General features: G+C 40.8%; 1 protein-coding gene across 1 annotated transcript; it reads right to left on the reverse strand.

The window, feature by feature from the left end:
- Positions 1-3,321: 3,321 nt before the first annotated feature.
- Positions 3,322-18,957, reverse strand: LOC115387588 (alpha-2,8-sialyltransferase 8F-like). The gene is made up of 7 exons (XM_030090364.1): positions 18,717-18,957; positions 15,861-15,932; positions 15,679-15,753; positions 14,301-14,445; positions 6,415-6,527; positions 4,129-4,221; positions 3,322-4,044 (listed from the first exon to the last, which is right to left on the reverse strand). The coding sequence occupies exons 1-7, from the start codon at positions 18,812-18,814 to the stop codon at positions 3,531-3,533; spliced, it is 1,110 nt and encodes a 369-aa protein (XP_029946224.1). The 5' UTR covers positions 18,815-18,957; the 3' UTR covers positions 3,322-3,530.

The following is an 18,957-nucleotide window of genomic DNA, read 5'->3' on the forward strand; positions in this document are numbered from 1 at the left end:
TCAAGTTATAAGAATTTTATTGTTTCAAAAAGATTAACTTTAATTGTTGTCATATTAACATCATTCAGATTACTGTGCTTTGCTCTAACTGCAGTAGTAATAGTGTGTTGTTTTTGTTTGTTTTTGTTTGTTTGTTGTATAGATTTTTAGTTAGTCTTGAACAGGGTGGACCACCACCAAAACTTTTTAATGCGATTGTGTTACAGCCACATACTGTATCCACTGGAGAACTTGAGCTGCATCAGTAACGGAAAAGGGCTTTGCGGACCTTGAATCATTTCCTGTTTAGGTTTTGGATACAGTTGTCATTATTACTTATGTACTTTTCAAAGATTTGGCAGCCGACAGTGAAATCCTGATAGGAGCGCATGGACAGGATGCTGTCTATCCAAAGAAGTCATTGTGTGGCCGGACATTTCCCTCGGTCTAGGTTTAACTTCTAGAACTGTGGGTTTTTGTTTTTTTGTGTTTTTTTTTTTTTTCAAATATTATATTTTGTTACAGCTCTGTGGTCCTCGGAAATTAAACTGTATGACCTCCTCAGCAAGAAGAGGACATCTTACACATAGCTCTTTGTTCCAGGATCTTTCCGCAAGGTAAATAATTAATCATTTTCCTTGAAAAAAGAATCTGCATTGAATCGTTTTTAAAACGTAAGAACATAAACTGTCATGACTTTCTTCATTTTTTTTGTAAACTTCTGTAGAAATTTTGGTCACTTCACCTTAAAAAAATGACTAATTACAATTTTCTATAAGTGTAGAAGATTCTAAATTACAGGAGATAAAGCAATTAATTTTGGAGGCTACATATATACATTATACTGAAATACTTCAATCATCACTTGATTTGGTAATCCTCAATTTATCAAGGTTTTATTTTAGCAGTGTAATCTTAACACTTCATGTTTCTTCATCCAAAAAAGAAACGTTTTGATTGAAAAATCTTCACTGACAAGTAACAATACAGAAAATTAATCTGGCAAATTTTTTTATTTTTTTTTTATATCACTTTTTCAGAAGAGGATGGAAACAACAGAGACCATGACAGAAGACGTTGGCAAGGTAGAAAAACAAAAAACTAGATGCATATCACTGCTGGCAGGTTCTGACGGTGGCTGAGTCATATCACATTTTCATATCCCATTAAGTCATGCCGAACGTGGAGGTTTCAGAAATAGTTCTGGAATTCAACAACGACTGCCCAGTTCCTTACGGTACAAATGATACCATCTCATATCTACATTCCCGCTCAGTCACATTCCCTGTTGCACACCTAAGACAACATAAAGAGTTCAGAGCTGCTCTCTTCCAGGAAATTGCCCTGTGTTTACCTGGTGTTGAGACGTTTGTGTCTACAGACGTTTCACATGTTCATGGCCGACAGTGTTGATTATCGAAGTTTAGGTCAGTGGGATCAGTTGAAGTTTGGAGTTCATTCATCTGCTCAGTCAGAAGGCGTCGTATTCAGGTACAGCAAGGCCAGATTCCCACATCTGTATCAAACTCTAGTTTCCTGAGGTGCAGAGTGAAGGGTGGCTCCAGCCTTCAGTAAAGATCTCCATGTCTTTTTTCATTCTTCTAAGAAATGCGGCATGGACAAAGATTACGTGTTCTGTAGTTGAGATGTCCAGGATGTCATTTACTTCAAGAGAGTGTAGAAGACTGTAACATTTTCATTATACAAATATCCACACATCTTGCCATAACCACTCTACCTGATGGAGGGTCACAACAACAACAGAAAATTGCATTTCCATAAAGGAAAGTATATTGCGTTAATTTTAAGACAGAGTAGTCGTAGCTTTAATTGTGAACACATTTTTTCCCGGAATGAAACTTACCTAATTGTTACCACGGACGGTGAACATGTCCCAGACAATGTCCTCGTTCTGTACTCCCTGGTATGAAGTTAGCTATAATGGATCAATCGTGAAGATCAGCATACAGCTCATTCTCTTTCATTGTCCTTCTTGACATACCCATCAGTGAGCTCGGGAAGGCACAGGGAGCTGCACATCAAGCATTTCCTTCAAATGCTGTTCATTGACCAACACTTTGGGCCGTGCTTGGTTGTCTTTGTTCTACACTGTGACACTTGGAGTTGGATGTTCCAGTTGTTCTTTCCTTTATATGACAAATGGGGGGATGGGAGAAAGCGCTTGGTGGCATTGTAACAGACGAGAACAACAATCAGGAAGTGAGGAGCACAGTGATGGCTCTATTGTGTACCGCTCTTAGCTCTGAAGTGGTCTCTTGCAGAAATGTGGAAAAGACTTCTATCGTAGAACTACAAATCTTATGTTTACAAGTTACACTTCTATCCAACTCTTTATTCCTGTCAGACAGGTGTTATTGCTCTCCAGTTAAATCTCTGAAACAGGGCTTCAAGAAATGAAGAAAAATATTTTCTGCCATCAAGGGATTCAATTTCTGGTAACACTTTACTTGAGGCACCCGGTATAACACATTATAAGTAGTTATAAACTCTCATAAATGATCATAATGCTTTATAACCCACTATACAGCATTGGGTTAGGGTGAGGTCCTGATGTTATAAAGCATTGTGATCATTTATGAGTGTTTATAACTATAGTTATACAATGCTATAATGTACTTATAATGTGTTATACAGGGGTGCTACAAGTAAAGTGTTACCTTTGTTCTTTGTTTGTTTTGTTTGAACTTAAATCTTTCAGTGGCAAAGATTGAATACAAAAAATATTTCACTGATAAGAAATGTCTCTAGATATTTCCCAAAAAGAACACATTTGAGTTTTAAAAGGCACAATGGCTGACTTGGAACAAATCCCCAGAAGTACTGATGTATGTATTTTACTGAAATACGTCAGGTATTTCATAATGCTGTTCACACATTTCATTAACCTGTTTAACCCAAAGTTGGTTCATGCAAACATAACACGACATGAAAATCAGAAAACCTCATCAAAAAATTGTTCATATCAGATTGAACAAATTCACAATACATCCACATATTCAAGATTCACTTGACAGTCACGTGTCTTTGGATCATGTGTCAGATGACCAGAGAAAACTGGACAGGCAAAAAATAAGCCTTGGCTTCAGCCTTTTCCTTTTTTACTCAAAGAGATTTTTTTTTTTATTGTGAGAAATTTAGTGCGAGGATGTGTAACAGTTCTTTATTCACTGACAGCACAGTTTAAGTTTTTGCACTCAAGACTGTAACCAAAATCAACCATTCATTCTTTCAAAACTGAAACAGAAACAGGAAAAACATGCAAACTCCACACACAAACCATAGATCTTCCTCTAGAGTGACAGTGCTCACTTTCGGAACCTCTGTGGTAAACACATCCAGTTTAATCCAACAGCAACCCCTAAAAAAGGCAAACAGATGATGGAAATCCTCAAGAAAACACCAAGTAAAAAGAAAAAAAAAATCCAGATTCCAGATTAAAATGTTTATGTGAATAAATAGATATGCTATAAAAGTGCCCACGAACTCAATGCAAACATCTTGGCTGCTGAAAGGTGGAGTCCGTCAAGCATTCAATGCTTTTTTTTCTTTTTTCTTTTTGCAGGCACATCTTTCTCTGATTCACAATCTCCCAGGTGAATCCTGAGGATGCCCTGACTGTGCAGCTTCAGCAGGCGGTCGAACTCCGCTGGCATGGAGTGAAATGTATGTCGGGGTGGTACGTCATCGTAGTAGTGGTTAGTCAGGTTGCGGCAGTCTTGAGGGTGGACACCGAAAGGCCAGAATCCATACAGATCCACGCTGTTGCACAGTTCTAGCGCCAGATTAACCATCATAAAGCCCGTGCTGAGTCGAGCTTCCTTCAGCCTCTGGGAGCGCCAGTGGAGCGACAGATTCCTCAAATATTCAGGGTTAAAAACGACAGGTCGAATGGGACTATTAAGGTCTTTGATGGCATTGAAGGCCCGCCGAGACACTCGAGTGTTGTAGGCAAAGGAGAAGGTTGGCAGGAGCAGCATGGCATCTCCAAATTGGCGCATACTCTCCACAAATGGACGAGTGTAGTTTTTTGTCAGATAGGAGAACCTGCAGAAACAAAAAACAGCTGGAGTGAAGAAAAAAGGCTGAATTCTTTTTACTGAAGGAGAAAAAAAATACTCTCCATCTCACTTCTTGATGAAGATGCTCGGGTTTGCTGTCACAAGGCTGGTCTTCTTGCCGACGTCTTTCTCCAATTCACTGTCCAAAGGTGGGATGTTGCACCTGAACAAGCAGAGAAGACCGACAAATCCCGAAATGAACTTTCCACTGAAAGTGGTTCAGTTCAGTTCATATCCATCCATCAACTTTGTATCACATTTTATCGGGGGGGGGGGGGGGGGGGTTCCTTAACACAGGCCCAGTGATGGTGTTTCCGATGATCCTCAGGGCCATGCTATGTCTCCATAATGTGAGTGACAAAAGTTCTTATCCGGGACCTGGGTTGTGGGGGCAGCAGTCTCAGCAGGGATGTCCAGGCTTTCCTGACCCTAGACAGCTCTTTCAGGAGGATCCGAGGTGTTCCCTGGTCACTCGAGAGACGTAGTCTCTCTAACATGTCCTGGGTCTTCCCCGGGGCCTCCTCCCGGTTGGACATGCCCGGATACCTCCCCAGGGAGGCATCCATCCTAAACAGATGCCCGAGCCACCTCAGCTGGCTCCCCTGAATAGCGGGTTTACTCCAAGCTCCTCCCTGGTGACTGAGCTCCTCACCCTATCTCTAAGGGAGCGCCCAGCCACCCTACAGAGGAAACTCATTTCAGCCTGTTGTATCCGGGATCTTGTCCTTTCGGTCATGACCCAAAACTCATGACCATAGGAGAGGCTAAGAGGAACGAGTGACTGGTAAATTGAGAGCTTTGCCTTTTGGCGCAGATCCCTCTTCACCACAATGGACCAATACAACGACTGCATCACTAAGACACTGCAGCAATCCGCCTGTCAATCCCACGCTCCATCCTTACCCCACTCGTGAACAAAACCCCAAGATACTTAAAGCGACACTAAGGAACTTTTCAACCTTAATAAAACATTTTAATATCTTTTGTGATTATACATCGACTTACAACTAGTTGAATGACCCCTCTGTCACGGCCTGAGGGCGTCAGTATTGCTTTCACTTGGACTGAGCAGCTGTGAGGAGGGTGGTAGGACCCTGCACACTAAAAAACTCCAAATGTGCGGACTGCTTTACGGCATGCGTCACATCATGATATAACATTGTTCAGCCACCATTAGATTCATTACTTCATCACTCTCCGGCCTTCACATAGCCACTGGAAACAAATGTAGGCGAGTTCAGTCTGACAGCACGCCACCGGGATCAGCATTTTACGACGCCACGCGCTAGTCCTCATGGGAACTGTGGTATTCGTTCAGGCAAAACACTACCGCTTTTGTCCACTGTCGCCGCCAAAATCAACGAAAACTGAAAGTTCCTTAGTGTCGCTTCAAACTCCTCCACTTGAGCCAGGGTCTCTGCAACAACCTGCAGAGGGCAAACCACCTTCTTCAGGTCGAGGACAATGCCCTCAGATTTGGAGATGCTGAGCCTCATCCCCATCACAGTGCTAGCTATAGGTTCATGTGTGGTGAAGCCAACAGGACAACATCATCTGCTAAAAGGAGAGATGAAATCCAAACGACCTCCGGGCCCTTGCTGCACCTAAAAACTCTGTCCATAAAAAATATGAACAGAATGGTGGCAAAAAGCAGCGCTGCTGGAGTCCAACATGCACCGGGAACAGGTCCGACTTACTGCCGGCAATGCGGACCAGACTCCTGCTTTAGTCATACAGAAACTGAACAGCCCTTAACAAGGGGCCCCGACTCTGTAATCTCAAAGCAACCCCCACATGGCACCTTGAGGGATGCTGTCATCCACAAAACTGGTCGCCCAACCACGTGGACTGGTTGGGCAAACTCCCACGAACCTTCGAGCACCCTATGGAGGGTAACAAGCTGGTCCAGTGCTCCACATCCAGGACGAAAACCACATGGTTCCTCCTGAATCCAAGGTGTGGCTAATGGTCAAATCCTCCTCTCCAGTACATTGGAATAGCCATTCGTGGGGAGGCTGAGGAATGTGATCCCCCCTATAGATGGAGCACATCCTCGGTGGCAAGGCACCGGGGGGCGGATGAGATTCGCCCCGAGTACCTCAAGTCTCTGGATGTGCAGGGACTGTCTTGGTTGACAGGTCTTTGTAACATCATGTGGTGATTGAGGACAGTATCTCTGGATTAGCAGAACGGGGTGGTAGTTCGCCTTTTAAAAAGGGAGACCAGAGGGTGTTTTTTGTTGTAAATGCTGTAAAGCGTTTTTTTTTTTTTTTTGTTTTGTTTTTGTTTTTTTATCAAAAAAGTGCTTTACAAATAAATTTTGACTGACTGATTGATTTATTGATTGCTCTCTCACCTGATAATAAACTGAGCTGAATTGATTTTTTCTCCACATTTGCTGTCAGCCAGGATCCCACCGTTCCCCACCACAGAGCAAGAGTCCCATTTCTTCTTGGAGAAGGGATGCTCCTGGAATCAAAGACATCAGCAACATTTACACAGCGTGTAAAACATCTCTAGCTTCAAATAGTGATCGTGTTGCCTCAACACGCAGAAAAGGGTCACAGAAACCAAATTTCTTCTAAATCTAAATTGGAAACCTCTATGAGACATCTGCATTCTAAAATCCCCAAAACAGTTGCAATACTAAACAAAACAACACAGGTTCTTGATAATAAATCACTTCACCTTCTGTATGGTTCTCTATTGTCACCCTATTTAACATATTTTGCTGGGGTTTGGGGTAACAATTACAAGAGTTCTCTACAATACTTCAAAAAAGAGCAATGGGCTCTATGCACAACTCAACCACTTCCTGAACTTCAGGAGGCTCCTTGTTTCCTGTCTTTCATGATAGGTCGAGCTGATTAATGCAGGTGTGTCTGAGGTAAGTTGTTACAGAGGTCAGACACACCTGCATTAATCAGCTCGTCCTATCATGAAAGACAGGAAACAAGGAGCCTCCTGAAGTTCAGGAAGTGGTGAAGTTGTGCATAGAGTCCATTAGGGTTATTAACAGAGTGCCTTGTCGAGGTCACACACATTCACTGTTTCTGCAGTCAAGAGTGTTAAAGTTCCATCATAAAATAGAATGTCAAACAGCACACATCAAATTTAAAACAAAGAATAATCAACTGCCAGACAATAGTCAGGGCATATTTGAACCAAGAGAAGGAAAATATAATTTAGGGGGATTATTTCATTATGAAAACATAAAAATAAGAACTACAAGGAAAAGTTTCTGTGTTTCCGCATGAAACTATGGAACCGTCTGAATGATGAGATGAAACAATTTCAAAATTTAGATTTTAGATTTAGATTTCAAAATCTAAATTTTTAAAGTAAGAAAGAGATGATATTTAAACTAGAATTTGGCACTCAGAGAGCGCAGACCTCCGCCACAGCTCAAATCAGTCACCAACAACAATAAAAAAATTCCTGGATCCAGACAGCGATCCGGATCATCACCAAAATTTAATGGATTCTAAGTTAGGCCAAGACCCACCTTTCCACAAAGTTTCATTGCAATCCGTCCATTACTTTTTCCGTAATGTTGCTAACAAATCAACCAACCAACCAACCAACAAACCAACCAACCAACCGCAGTGATTACATAAGCTCCTTGGCGGAGGTAAAGATACAACTACACAAGCATAAATATCAATGAAAGCCTGTATTCCTTTTTTATTTCTTTGTTGCCTCCGCCAAGGAGGTTATGTAATCAATGTAATTCATTATATATGGTGTTCTTATTGTTGTTGGTGACTGATTTGAGCTGTGGCGGAGGTCTGCTCTCTCTGAGTGCCAAATTCTAGCTGTTTCATTATACACATCTGCATTAGGCTTGGCCATATATACATGATTCACATTTTTAGTTTTAATGAGATGATTTTTGTAATCAAGGTTTTTATTTTTTATCACCAGAGGAGCTCTAAGTACATTACTCAAAACAGTCACATTCCATTTTTCTGATATCTTATCCCCTGTCCAAGCGCAAAACTTCTCACTTCATATTTGAAAACATTTTCATTCAACCCTCGCACTGCTGCTGTTTCACACGCACGTGTTTAAAGGCAAAGGCTCCCAGACGTCTTCATCATTGTATCTACAGAAAATGAACACTCCCAGAAAGCAAAGAAACACATGTTTTCAAGATGAAAAGACTCTAAATTACTGCACATTTTTAACAATTCTGGAGCCATGAAATGAAAATGAATCCAGACCTCCAAGTCTGGATGGAGAACAGTTCGATCAAATACCGATCCCTATCAGGGTCATTTATGTATTCGACCTTTACCAAATCAGATCCCATGTTTTGTCTTATGTGTTTTATGTTGTATTCTAATCTCTATCTCATGTTTCAGGCTCCTTGGCTTCCCCTCCTCGTGTTTGATTCCCTGCCCTGACGTCGTGCTCATGTGCCTGAGTGTGTGAATGAGTCACGTGCTGCCTTTGGTTTTATAATGGGCTGTCCTCTGGAGAGACACTCTGAAGATAAGGAGAAATGTCACGTGTATATCTTTATTTAACTAGCAAAGCATGATCAAAGCAATCCACATCTTTAAAATGACCAGGATTCAAGTAATCAAAATTCCCTTTTCTTTTGATGACCTTGTCAATCAGTAAACGAGGCAGCTCTCACTTCTTTGTTGTAACACTGTGAATTTGGAGGAATTAATGGTAGATTTGGGCAGATCTGTTTCCTCCTGACGAGAGTCTAATAGCCTGGAGTTTTAATAAACAAACTTAAATGTCCAGTGTGTGTGTGTTCAGCTGGAGCAGAGCTGAGAAGTCACACTCTTGGGGAAAGGTGGAGCTGTGCTCATGAAACTGCTGCAACACAACTGGGAGAGGCTTTAACAGTCTCATATAATCCGAGACGTACCTGCGTTTCACCATGCTCAATCTACATATCAGAACAGACTTTAAGGTCTTCTTCTGTGGTGTGAAATGTCAAATGTCAACCAGAAACAAAAATACAAAGTTTGGATGATCAGCAAACTCACCTGAAAGCATTAGCACCAACTTCAAACATGTCTAAAATACTTAAAGCAAAGGGGCTACGTCAGAACAATATAATACGTTCATGCCAAGTTCAACTGAGACTTTGGATAAAAAAACGGAAAGGCTGGAGGGAAGGAAAAATGAAAATCAGAGTACTAGGAACTGACTTGCACCAAGTAATCAATAGCCAATTCAAACAGTTACAGTACAAAGGATTGATGACATATTACATCACTTAAATGGAATGAATGCAATGGCAATCAAACTTTATTTCAGACTCATAAGTCCATAAAAAAAGAGTAAAGTACAGAAAACGTCAAACAAAGAGAGACAAACACAGGCAATAAATAGAATATCACTGAGCATATCAACACTGCCTCCAGTGCCTCCAAAGTCCAGATGAGCATGTGATACTGCTCTCCTTGGGACTGATAAAAGCCTTTGTGATTTCATTATTGCACATCCTCAGCCTGTTCACAGATTAATATACAGTATTTCTGACGAGAGCATTGAGCATGATGAGCACGTTATTCAGCTCAAACAGCTGATTGACTCTGGTCCACCGTGGAGCCTTCAACAATAAACGCAATATATGCAACCTGCAGCTTCTTAAATTTGGCTCTGCTGTAATTACACCACAAGTGGGCTTTGTACAGTGGCATACAGCAAACTTTCCAGGCAAGATTCTAGATTTATGTATAAAATGTAAAGAGGCAAACAGAGCCTCATGTCATTGTGTGTGGGACTGCCTTCATGCCACGAATGAGTTACAGCAGAAAACGGCTTCATTAAAGGAAGCAGGGTTGCAGGTTACAAACTGTCAATAATATTAATTCTAAAACTACCACACCTGCTTCATTTATTTTGGGATTTAATCCACCATAAAGTACTCCATGAATGAGAGTACAATAATGAATTCATGCCTCCTGCATGCTAAAGAATTATTTGTGGCATAGAGTGGTATATGTACAACAAGGGAGGCAGGATTTGTTAAAGAAGGTGTGTTTCATTGTTTTTGTGACGTCAATTAATTTAAAAAGCGACAATGATGAAGTGGAATAAATATTTATGATGGAAACTTCATTGAGGTGTCAGCATGACGAGACGACCTTCCGTATTTTCTGTATTCAGCTTACAAGCTCACTCTTTCATATCACCCTCTTGAAACAACAGAACTCATTGTACAATGGGTGAACGCTCTCTTTACAAACACCTCTGTTTCTAACAAATGCAATGAGTGACTTACTTAACATCACATGTATAATCCGATGCTAATACTAAATACACACATAAACCTGTTTTAGTGAATACAAGTTTGTTTAAATGAGGGATGTTGAAATCCTTGAAGAACAGAGACAGGGTGTGTCTTGTGTGATAAGAGGGTGTCGTGTCTCATAAGAATTGTAACGGGATGTGAGAGTCTTACAAAGGTCCGGGTTTTCTCCTTTTGTTCTGTATGGAATTTATGAGGGTGGAATTTAGAAGTCACACCAGAAACAAAGAGACTTGAACACTTGCCAAAGGGAACAATCAGATGGAGTGGTTGTATCAAGAATTTGTACACTTGTGAACTCTTAATCCAGTGATAAATGCGCAGTGGCTTTTCACCTGTTGTAGTTATGGCCAGGAGGGCTGTGAGGACTGAGGGTTGATGATAGCTTGCAGGGTGAAAGGGTTGTGACCTGCTAGCATGTCCAGCACAATGTCATCCAGATACACAACCACACCAGGGATACCAGCGAAGATGGTAGGTATAATTTTGAGCTCTAGGAAATTCACTGACATCCATGACTTGATGTCTGAAATACAGTTAAAAAGGGTTTCTATTGGAACTGAGTCATCAGGAGACACGGCGATGTACAGCCGAGTATCATCAGAGTAACAATGGAAACTGATGCCATGTCTCCAAGACGATGACGTCCCCAAGAGGAAGCATGTAAAGGTTAAAAAGAATGGGGCCTAAATATGAACCTTGGGGAACCCCACGTCTAATTTCATGGGTTCCTGAGGAACAAGTATCCATACTTACATAAAAACATCGATCTGTGAGATAAGAACTGAACCAGTTAGAGCAGTACCAGAGAGGCCCACCAGATGTCTCAGTGTGTTCGTTAACACGATGGTCTACCTTGACAAAAGCGGCACTCAGGTCCAGTAGAACCAACACTGTGAGTTCTTAATTATCTAAATTCCGCCTGATTTCATTTAACATTTTTAAAAAGGCTGTCTTGATATTGTGGTTCATCAGACTTTCTAAAACGTAATCTCTGATTAAAAAGTGATTGATTTGGGTAAAAGCCAGTCTTTCTAAAACTTTACTTAAAAACAGGTCTGTAGTTATAAAGAACATTGAGGTCTAAATTGCTCTTCTTCAGAAGGGGCTTCACCACCGCCGTTTTAAAGGCAGCCATCTGATGACACCTGTCTGATGAGAGCTACTCATGATATTTAAAAACTGTTCCTAAAAGAATCCATAAAATGATTTGAAAAGTGGTGCGGGAATGGGATCTAAGGCAGGTTGTCGGTTTTACTTGGGAGAAAACTGGACCAAGGGTCCTTCATCATCCAGGTCAAAACTCTGCAGTGTTTCCTGAGGCATGGACAACAGTTCAGCTGTGTTCACTGACAAAACTTGTTGATCTAAAAGACCGGACCTGATGTCCATGATTTAAGTTCTGAATTGTTCTGCAAAGCTCTCACAGAGAGCGGCTGTTGGCATCTTAAAAACTTTGTTAAAGTTTAGTTCCAGTTAAAATGTAGAAGGTGGAGAAGAGGAACCAGGGGTTGTTTTTTATGATCTGAGATCAGTTGAGAAAAATTAGAAGTTCGAATCTGTTTTACCGCATTATGGTAAATTTTGAGTTGTTGGCATAAGATTTCATAGTGCACATACAGCTTAAATTTCCTCCACCTCCTTTCGGCAGTCCTGCAGTTTCTTCTCAAGTTGTTGATTTTATTGTGTTTTCTCCATGGGGACTTGGGATGTCATTTGATCGTTTTAGGTAAAAGCAGAGCTACTGAGTCCAGGCTGGACTTCAGTTTACAGTTAAAATCATTAACAATAGAATAGTGTTTTTGTGTCCTTTCTGCTAATAGTTAAACCAAACGACTGAATGTTCCTCCTCTACTAACAGTTAGCTTCATGCTACATTGTTTTTGAATAATTCACAAGACTCATATTGACTTTGAGATTCAGGTCTGGGGAATCCTTTGATAAGATGTCCAGTTTTTGCAGAATAGTGGATCTCAATAACGACTGCATTGTCTTCCAAGGTTGTGTTCTTCTAAACTGCCCAGCACCTGCTCTGACTCCCCCAATTTGGAAGGTGTATAACTTTGTTCTTCTGTCTGCTCTGATGCTCTCACTCTCGCTTCTTTGCCACCACCAGATTGGAGATCCAGCGTCCAACAGGTTCTGCAGCTCGGCTTTAACATGATCAAGCAAGGTGAGGGGCAGCCAGCACAGAGGTTGGAAGACAATGATTACAGCTGGGTCGATGAGCAGCTGGTGGTTTAAGGCAGTGAGGTAGCCCAGGCCAGTGAAAAGCTATGGCCAGTGCTGCTGCTACAGCATGGTCACTGTCAGTATGGTGGCCCACAAGTTGTCCATGGTGGAGATTACCAGGACACAGAACAGGTCAAAACCCCAGGAGGTCGGCACTACGGTGAGACACTCGGAAAGTGAAAACTGGGGTCCTCTTGAGCCATAATGTACAGAAAAGCTGGTGGTGCCTCATGTCGATGTGTCCTTAACCATACAGCGCTCCTGCTTCTGCTTGAATAGTCTTGAATGTCTGAAAAGAGGCGCCGTACTGTGGACTCACTGACAAGATACCTGGACGTAGCTGTGTCCAGCAGTAAAGGCAAGAACACGTCATCCCGCTCCACTGTGCAGCAGGTGAAAGGTTTGGTGCTGGAGGATGGTGGTGGATGGCGTTTGGGCTCGATGGGCAGGATGAGCGGGGCCGGGTTCTTGTGGACATGGGCAGTGAACACCAAACTTTGGCAAAGTGATGTATATTTTACTGCAGTGCCAGCATCTCTGTCCTGCGGCTGGACAGACCGATTCGTGAGTAAAGTGGGAGAAAGAGTCACCACCAGGGGGCCAGGATGGTGAGCGGCTGGGACCACCGTCTGTGCCAGCTGACCAGCAGACTTCAGCTGAAAAGCTGTGTCCCCAACCTGGTGTGGCTCGACGTGGCAGTTTTGGGTCATGCAGAAGGTGTGTTGGTGTCCTTCATTTGCTGCTGTGGGACTCTGCTGAACAACTTTATGGTGTGTGGCGTGCACTATGGACAACACCATACACTATAAGATTAGAAAAGGAAGATCTTGTGCAAGCTCTCTTTTGTTATCTTCTTGTGTGTGGTCTCTGAATCAGTGAATGTCTGAAGAATCCTTAGAGATATCTTTCTAATAGCTGTCATTAAAAAGAAATGACCTTTAACTCCATTCTCCTATCACACAAGGACACCATCTTATCATCTCAGTGACATACAATGTGAACTCATAGTTTTTATGAGCTACAAACATGTAGAGTCATATCTCTACCAGGAATGCATACATTCAACAGGTCTCAGAAACACACATTCACATCCTGTATCCTGTATAACTTATTTCACACGTTGAAAAGTCCAACAAGTATGGTAATTTCATGAGAAACATATGCTCATTGTACGTTTGCCACCTGCTGTTAATTCTTTTAAAGTTTTCCACAGTTGTATATTTATTTGTGCATTTTTGAAACTCTTCTGACTTGATCCGTTTAAATTTGATAAATTTTCTACGGCCTGATTAGATGCCGTTTCAAGGAAATCACTGGAGTTGCATATTGAAATTGACCATTTTTTAGCAAAGGAAGTTTTGAGAGAAAGTGTCAGTGGCATTTATGTTTTTTTTTTTCTTTTGGTTTTTACATGTAATCATCAGTAAGCAAGTATTACATCTGCCAGCTGACTTGTTTGCTTTTTGGCTGGCTTTGTTAACACTTTGTATGTTAATAATCTGAGGTTTGCATGTCGATATTTTCCTGTGCCTGCTTGTCATTAACATTAGTATTGTTCTACCAGTGTAGCAGCAGTGTAATTCAGGTCCAGACGTCTCAACCCTGACTTTTTATGACCCCTTTCTAAAATGAACCCTACTGAACGGTCATAGTTTACCCGCTGATATTGTGACTCTTGTTTCATGATGTGAAAGCAAAGCAGTTAAATGATCCCTGCGTGAAAGACGCCTTACCTTTGGAAAGGTACTGAACCAATCTGGTGTCACTTTAATGGTCCTCTTTGGTTCCCCGCTGTAAATAATCTGCGATCCCAGTGGAGTGTTGTTCTGGGTAACAATGGCATTTTCAGCCCCGTGACACTTGCTGTTCAGCAGAGAACTGGATAAAAACACAAAGATGAATTCAATACAGGCTTCACGGCGGTGTGTTGTTTGGATGCATATCTTCTCACTGCACAAAAGACAGTAGTATATAAAGTTCTTGTCACTTTCAGTCTCTTTCACTGACTGCTTTCTCAACTAAAACTTTCAGTGTTTGTTAAAATTTGTCTAGGTTTTCATATTACTTATGACAGTTTTTTTATGATCTTTCTAACTGTTTGTTGGATGTTTAATTGGAATTGTGCTGCTGTTCCTCTCGTGAAAAAACAGAATAACTGAATGACTGCAGGGAGGACACCTGCTTCAAAAGATAAACATTTAGAAGCATTTATATATCATTTTTGAAAACTTTGCAGCTTTGTGGACTGAAACCTGTTTTAAAATGCTGACACCATGGCATGTATTGATTCTTTTACAGTCTGATAGTTTTAGAATGTTTGAGCGTTTCAGAATCTTTTGCAGCTGGCTTATAGTAAAGACGTCAATGTTAAATTCATGGACAACCACTCTGGTAGACATTCCTGCAGTCAGCCTGCTCATTGTACGTGCCCTCAAAGTTTGGGACACCAATGACATGGACCGTGACAAAACTGCATATTTTAGTGCCCTTTTATGTGTGCTTTCGGTTGGCCCCTGTAACAGGTGTGGTAGCTCCTGCGAGCTGGTTTGTACTACTGGAATGCCGACTGTCTTGGCATTGTAGAAGTGCTCACCAATGAAGGTTGAGACACAACTCTGAACAATATTTGAGAGAAATCAGTCTCTTCTGTACAGACAAAGGTCTTATATCTTTGAGTTCAGCAGTTCAAGCAGAAACTATGATATTTGTCTTCAGTGGAGTCGTGATGATGAAATTGAATAATTACTGTTAAGAAGGGCTGAGATGTTGTTACTGTTAAAGAAAGAGAGAAAATTAGATTATTGTCATTATGAAAAATAATTGTTTTTCTTTAAGTCAAACAGTTTTATTGAACAATGTTCCCTTTAACAAAAAATGATGAGTAAAGAATGAATGACAGAAGATGCTTGGGACAATGAGTGTGTGTGTAAAAGTGACGTGTGTGTGTGTGTGTGTGTGTGTGTGTGTGTGTGTGTGTGTGTGTGTGTGTGTGTGTGTGTGTGTGTGTGTCTCACAGTCCAGGATGAACCTCGTACCATTGTCAACAGTAACAGCAGTCTGGTTAATGTGCCTGTAGAATAGATATAAATTGCTTTGAGGCTTTGTCCTCACCTGAACTTCTGGTAATTCCCTTTCTGCCTCTTCCAGGGTTGAGCATAACGTTTTGTTATGTCGGTGATGATTTTGCTGTTTAAGAGACACATTCACACACAGTCAGGTGTTTAACCTCTGAGGTTCTCACAGGTTTTAGTGTGATCAGGGAAGGAGGCTGTGATGATCATGTTTGCTCTCACCTGCTGTTTTCACACCGCTCTGAAAACACTCGGACATTTTTCTTGTGAAGAGGTTGTCGGTGAGATTCCACACTGTGGCATCATGAAACAGTCCAGATTAGAAACAGGCAGAGAAAATAAACTGTTCATTTGATAAACAAACTGTTTTCTTGTTTCATTTATTAATCAACATCACCTCAGGATAAAAAAAAAAAGAAAAAAAAATGGAGTCTCCAGGTATTCAATACATAAAACTACATTACTTAAAGGAATACTCTGAAGATTTTGGACCCACGCCCTTTCCCTATCATTGACGAAGTTAAACAAGCTCATAAATACCTTTTTTGTGTCTGTGCTCCAGTGGCTGGATCCCAGCTGTGAGCATCGTAGTTAGCTTAGCTCAATTGCTGGAAGTCAATAGGAATCAGAGCCAGACTGACGAACATGGACAAAATACTCCTTCCAGTGGTCCATGGGACGGCGTATTAGCACGTGAAGTGAATCCAAATGGTTATAAAACATTTTAAAAGACCTGTTATCTTTTCAATCTGTTAAAATAACGTTTTGATACACACAGACCTGCACAAGCATAGTGCGCCGCGGAAGGATATACCGGAGCACAGTGGCAGTCTATGGCTTCTACTGCTGTGCTCCGGTATATCCTTCCGGGGAGCACTGCGCATGTGCAGGTCTGTGTGTATCAAAACGTTATTTTAACGGATTGAAAAGAAAACACATCTTTAAAAAGTTTTATAACCATTCAGATTCACTTCACGTGCTAATACGCCTTCCCCTGGACCACTGGAAGGAGTATTTTGTCCACTTTCGTCAGTCCGGCTCTGATTCCTATTGACTTCCAGCAATTGAGCTAAGCTAACTACGATGCTAACAGCTGGGAACCAGTCACTGGACGGACAGACACAATAGGTATTTATGAGCTTGTCTAACTTTGTCAATGATAAGGAAAGGGCGTGGGTCCAAAATCTTCAGAGTATTCCTTTAAGTTGGTCTAAATCATCAGAAAAACTACTTTTGTATCCATCTCTAGGTTAGAATTGTAAATGAATTTAAAATAGTAAGAAGTACTTTAATAGCATGTTCAATACATTTCAAATCTGGCAAAGTTTCACTGCTTGAATAAAATAATAAAGAAAGACTTTTCCAATGTATTTCTGTTTTTGCTTGCAATTCCTCTACTAAATTTCAAAGCACTTTTCAAACTACTCACAGTATTACTTTTTCATGATGCTTCATTGCACAGTTCAGAGCAGAAATTCAATTTATTTTCTTTTCATAAAATATTTCAAGTTTCTAAAACGGCAGCATCCTGGTCGACTGCATGTTCTGCATGAGCTCAAGCTCAATATTCCTGCTGTTTGAGCCATGCAATGAAATGTAGTTCTTTATACTGCGTACAACTGAATGACAAGAAAGTTCTAAGTGTGACACAATGAGCATATGAAATTATGCAATGGCAATCAGTTTTAGAAACAATACGTGTTGAAATTTCTGTTAAAATAATAAATGTCTTGGGTGAAAGTGCACCTCAATCAGCAATGATTTTTATTTTCAAGGGGTGAAATTACAAAAACATACAGCATAGTTACAGTATTATGAGTATTTATAATACATTATCCCCACAATTGCATTAAAGCAACCTTTTATTAAAAAAACAACATGTTATAGGTTAAAGACAGAGGAATAATCTAGTGATTTTATTTCCTTTCATAGATCCGTAGTAATGATTCATTCATATTAAAATATGACTCTATAATTGTATATTTTGGCGTAGATCACTTGGAGAGAGCAGACACCCACCTATTTACACAGCCTAAAATGTATCTTTACTAGGGTGACCATATTTTGAATTTCAAAAAAAAAAAAAAGGGGGGGGGGGGGGCGCAAAACTAACTTCTTTTAACAAAATAAAATGACATGTAAAAACTTGTAACAAAATAATAGCTCTCTTACACTCTTTACAAATATTAAATAATGATCTAAATATGAACTCTTCTGTTAGAAAATCCAGCTTCAACAATATATTTCTTAATAACTGTAATAAGATAGAAGAATATAAGAGTCTCACCAAAATACTAACTTGACAAACAAAAAAGATATAAAAAAGATATATAATTTTAATCTTTGTTTTCTTCATCCTGCTTTTCTTCTACATTCTATTTTTCATCTCGGTATGTTGGAAATTTTTTTTTGCGGTTCATCTGAGACGGTGCTCTTAAGCTTAGGCATTTTTCGTGCTCCGTTGTCAAATTAAGTAGAGAAGAAATTCATCAGTTCTCCATAAATAGTGTTGTAAACAGTCGGAATGCATTGATCTCATACCTTGTATTAACGGGGTGAATAAATAGATTTTAGATTGTTCTCTGATCCCAATCTATAGCGATAGGAGGCGGTAATGCGCCTGTTGAAATGGTGCCATCCGCCGTTAAACACCACAGAAGAAGAAGAAGCGCTCCGCTGTCTGAAGCCCCGCCTTCTCCGCTCCGTCATACAGATCGGCTCACAAGACGCCTCTCGGTCATTACGTCGCGCAACAAAGTATCATAGTATTGTGTGCAAAGCGCTGGTCAATTTACGTTCACGTGCTATGAGAAACAGTGAACCCTGGACATTTCCTTGAATTTAAAAACCCGCCCGGACGCCCCGGACAGGACGTAAAAAGAGGACATGTCCGGGGAAAAGAGGACGTATGGTCACCCTAGTCTTTACTGTGTATCATAAGTGACATGATCGTACTCCATGATCATGTCACTGACATTTTTCAAATGAATGAAGTTCATAACAATCACAGTATTATATTAGTGTCATTATTTTTTATTTATATGTATATCAGGTGTGTTTGTGTGGTGACAGACTTACTGGCTGTTGATCTTGTACCAGGTAACACTGGTTAGCAGACTCCCCAAGAAGAAGATGGTGAGCAGAGAGAGGAGCAGCTTTCGGATCTGTTGTCTCATGTCTTTCTGTCCCGTCTTTCTAACACTGACTCATTATCTGGTATCTGCTTTCTCATACACTCCACCACCTCCTCACACTAGTCAAGAGTGTGAATCCTCTTGCCTTTCTTCAGTCCCTGGACGCCCTCTCGTCCTCCTCCTCC

This window comes from Salarias fasciatus, chromosome 4 (assembly GCF_902148845.1).
Source record: "Salarias fasciatus chromosome 4, fSalaFa1.1, whole genome shotgun sequence".
Classification (NCBI taxonomy): Eukaryota; Metazoa; Chordata; class Actinopteri; order Blenniiformes; family Blenniidae; genus Salarias; species Salarias fasciatus.

What these genes read in the sequence shown, in the direction of transcription:
- LOC115387588 (XM_030090364.1), bottom strand. Translation starts at nt 18,814, where the DNA reads ATGAGACAACAGATCCGAAAGCTGCTCCTCTCTCTGCTCACCATCTTC. An exon ending in GAGCGGTGTGAAAACAGCAG is followed by an intron (nt 15,754 to 15,860) that starts GTGAGAGCAAAC and finishes TCTCTTAAACAG; the next exon opens with CAAAATCATCACCGACATAA. An exon ending in GGGAATTACCAGAAGTTCAG is followed by an intron (nt 14,446 to 15,678) that starts GTGAGGACAAAG and finishes GTTTTTATCCAG; the next exon opens with TTCTCTGCTGAACAGCAAGT.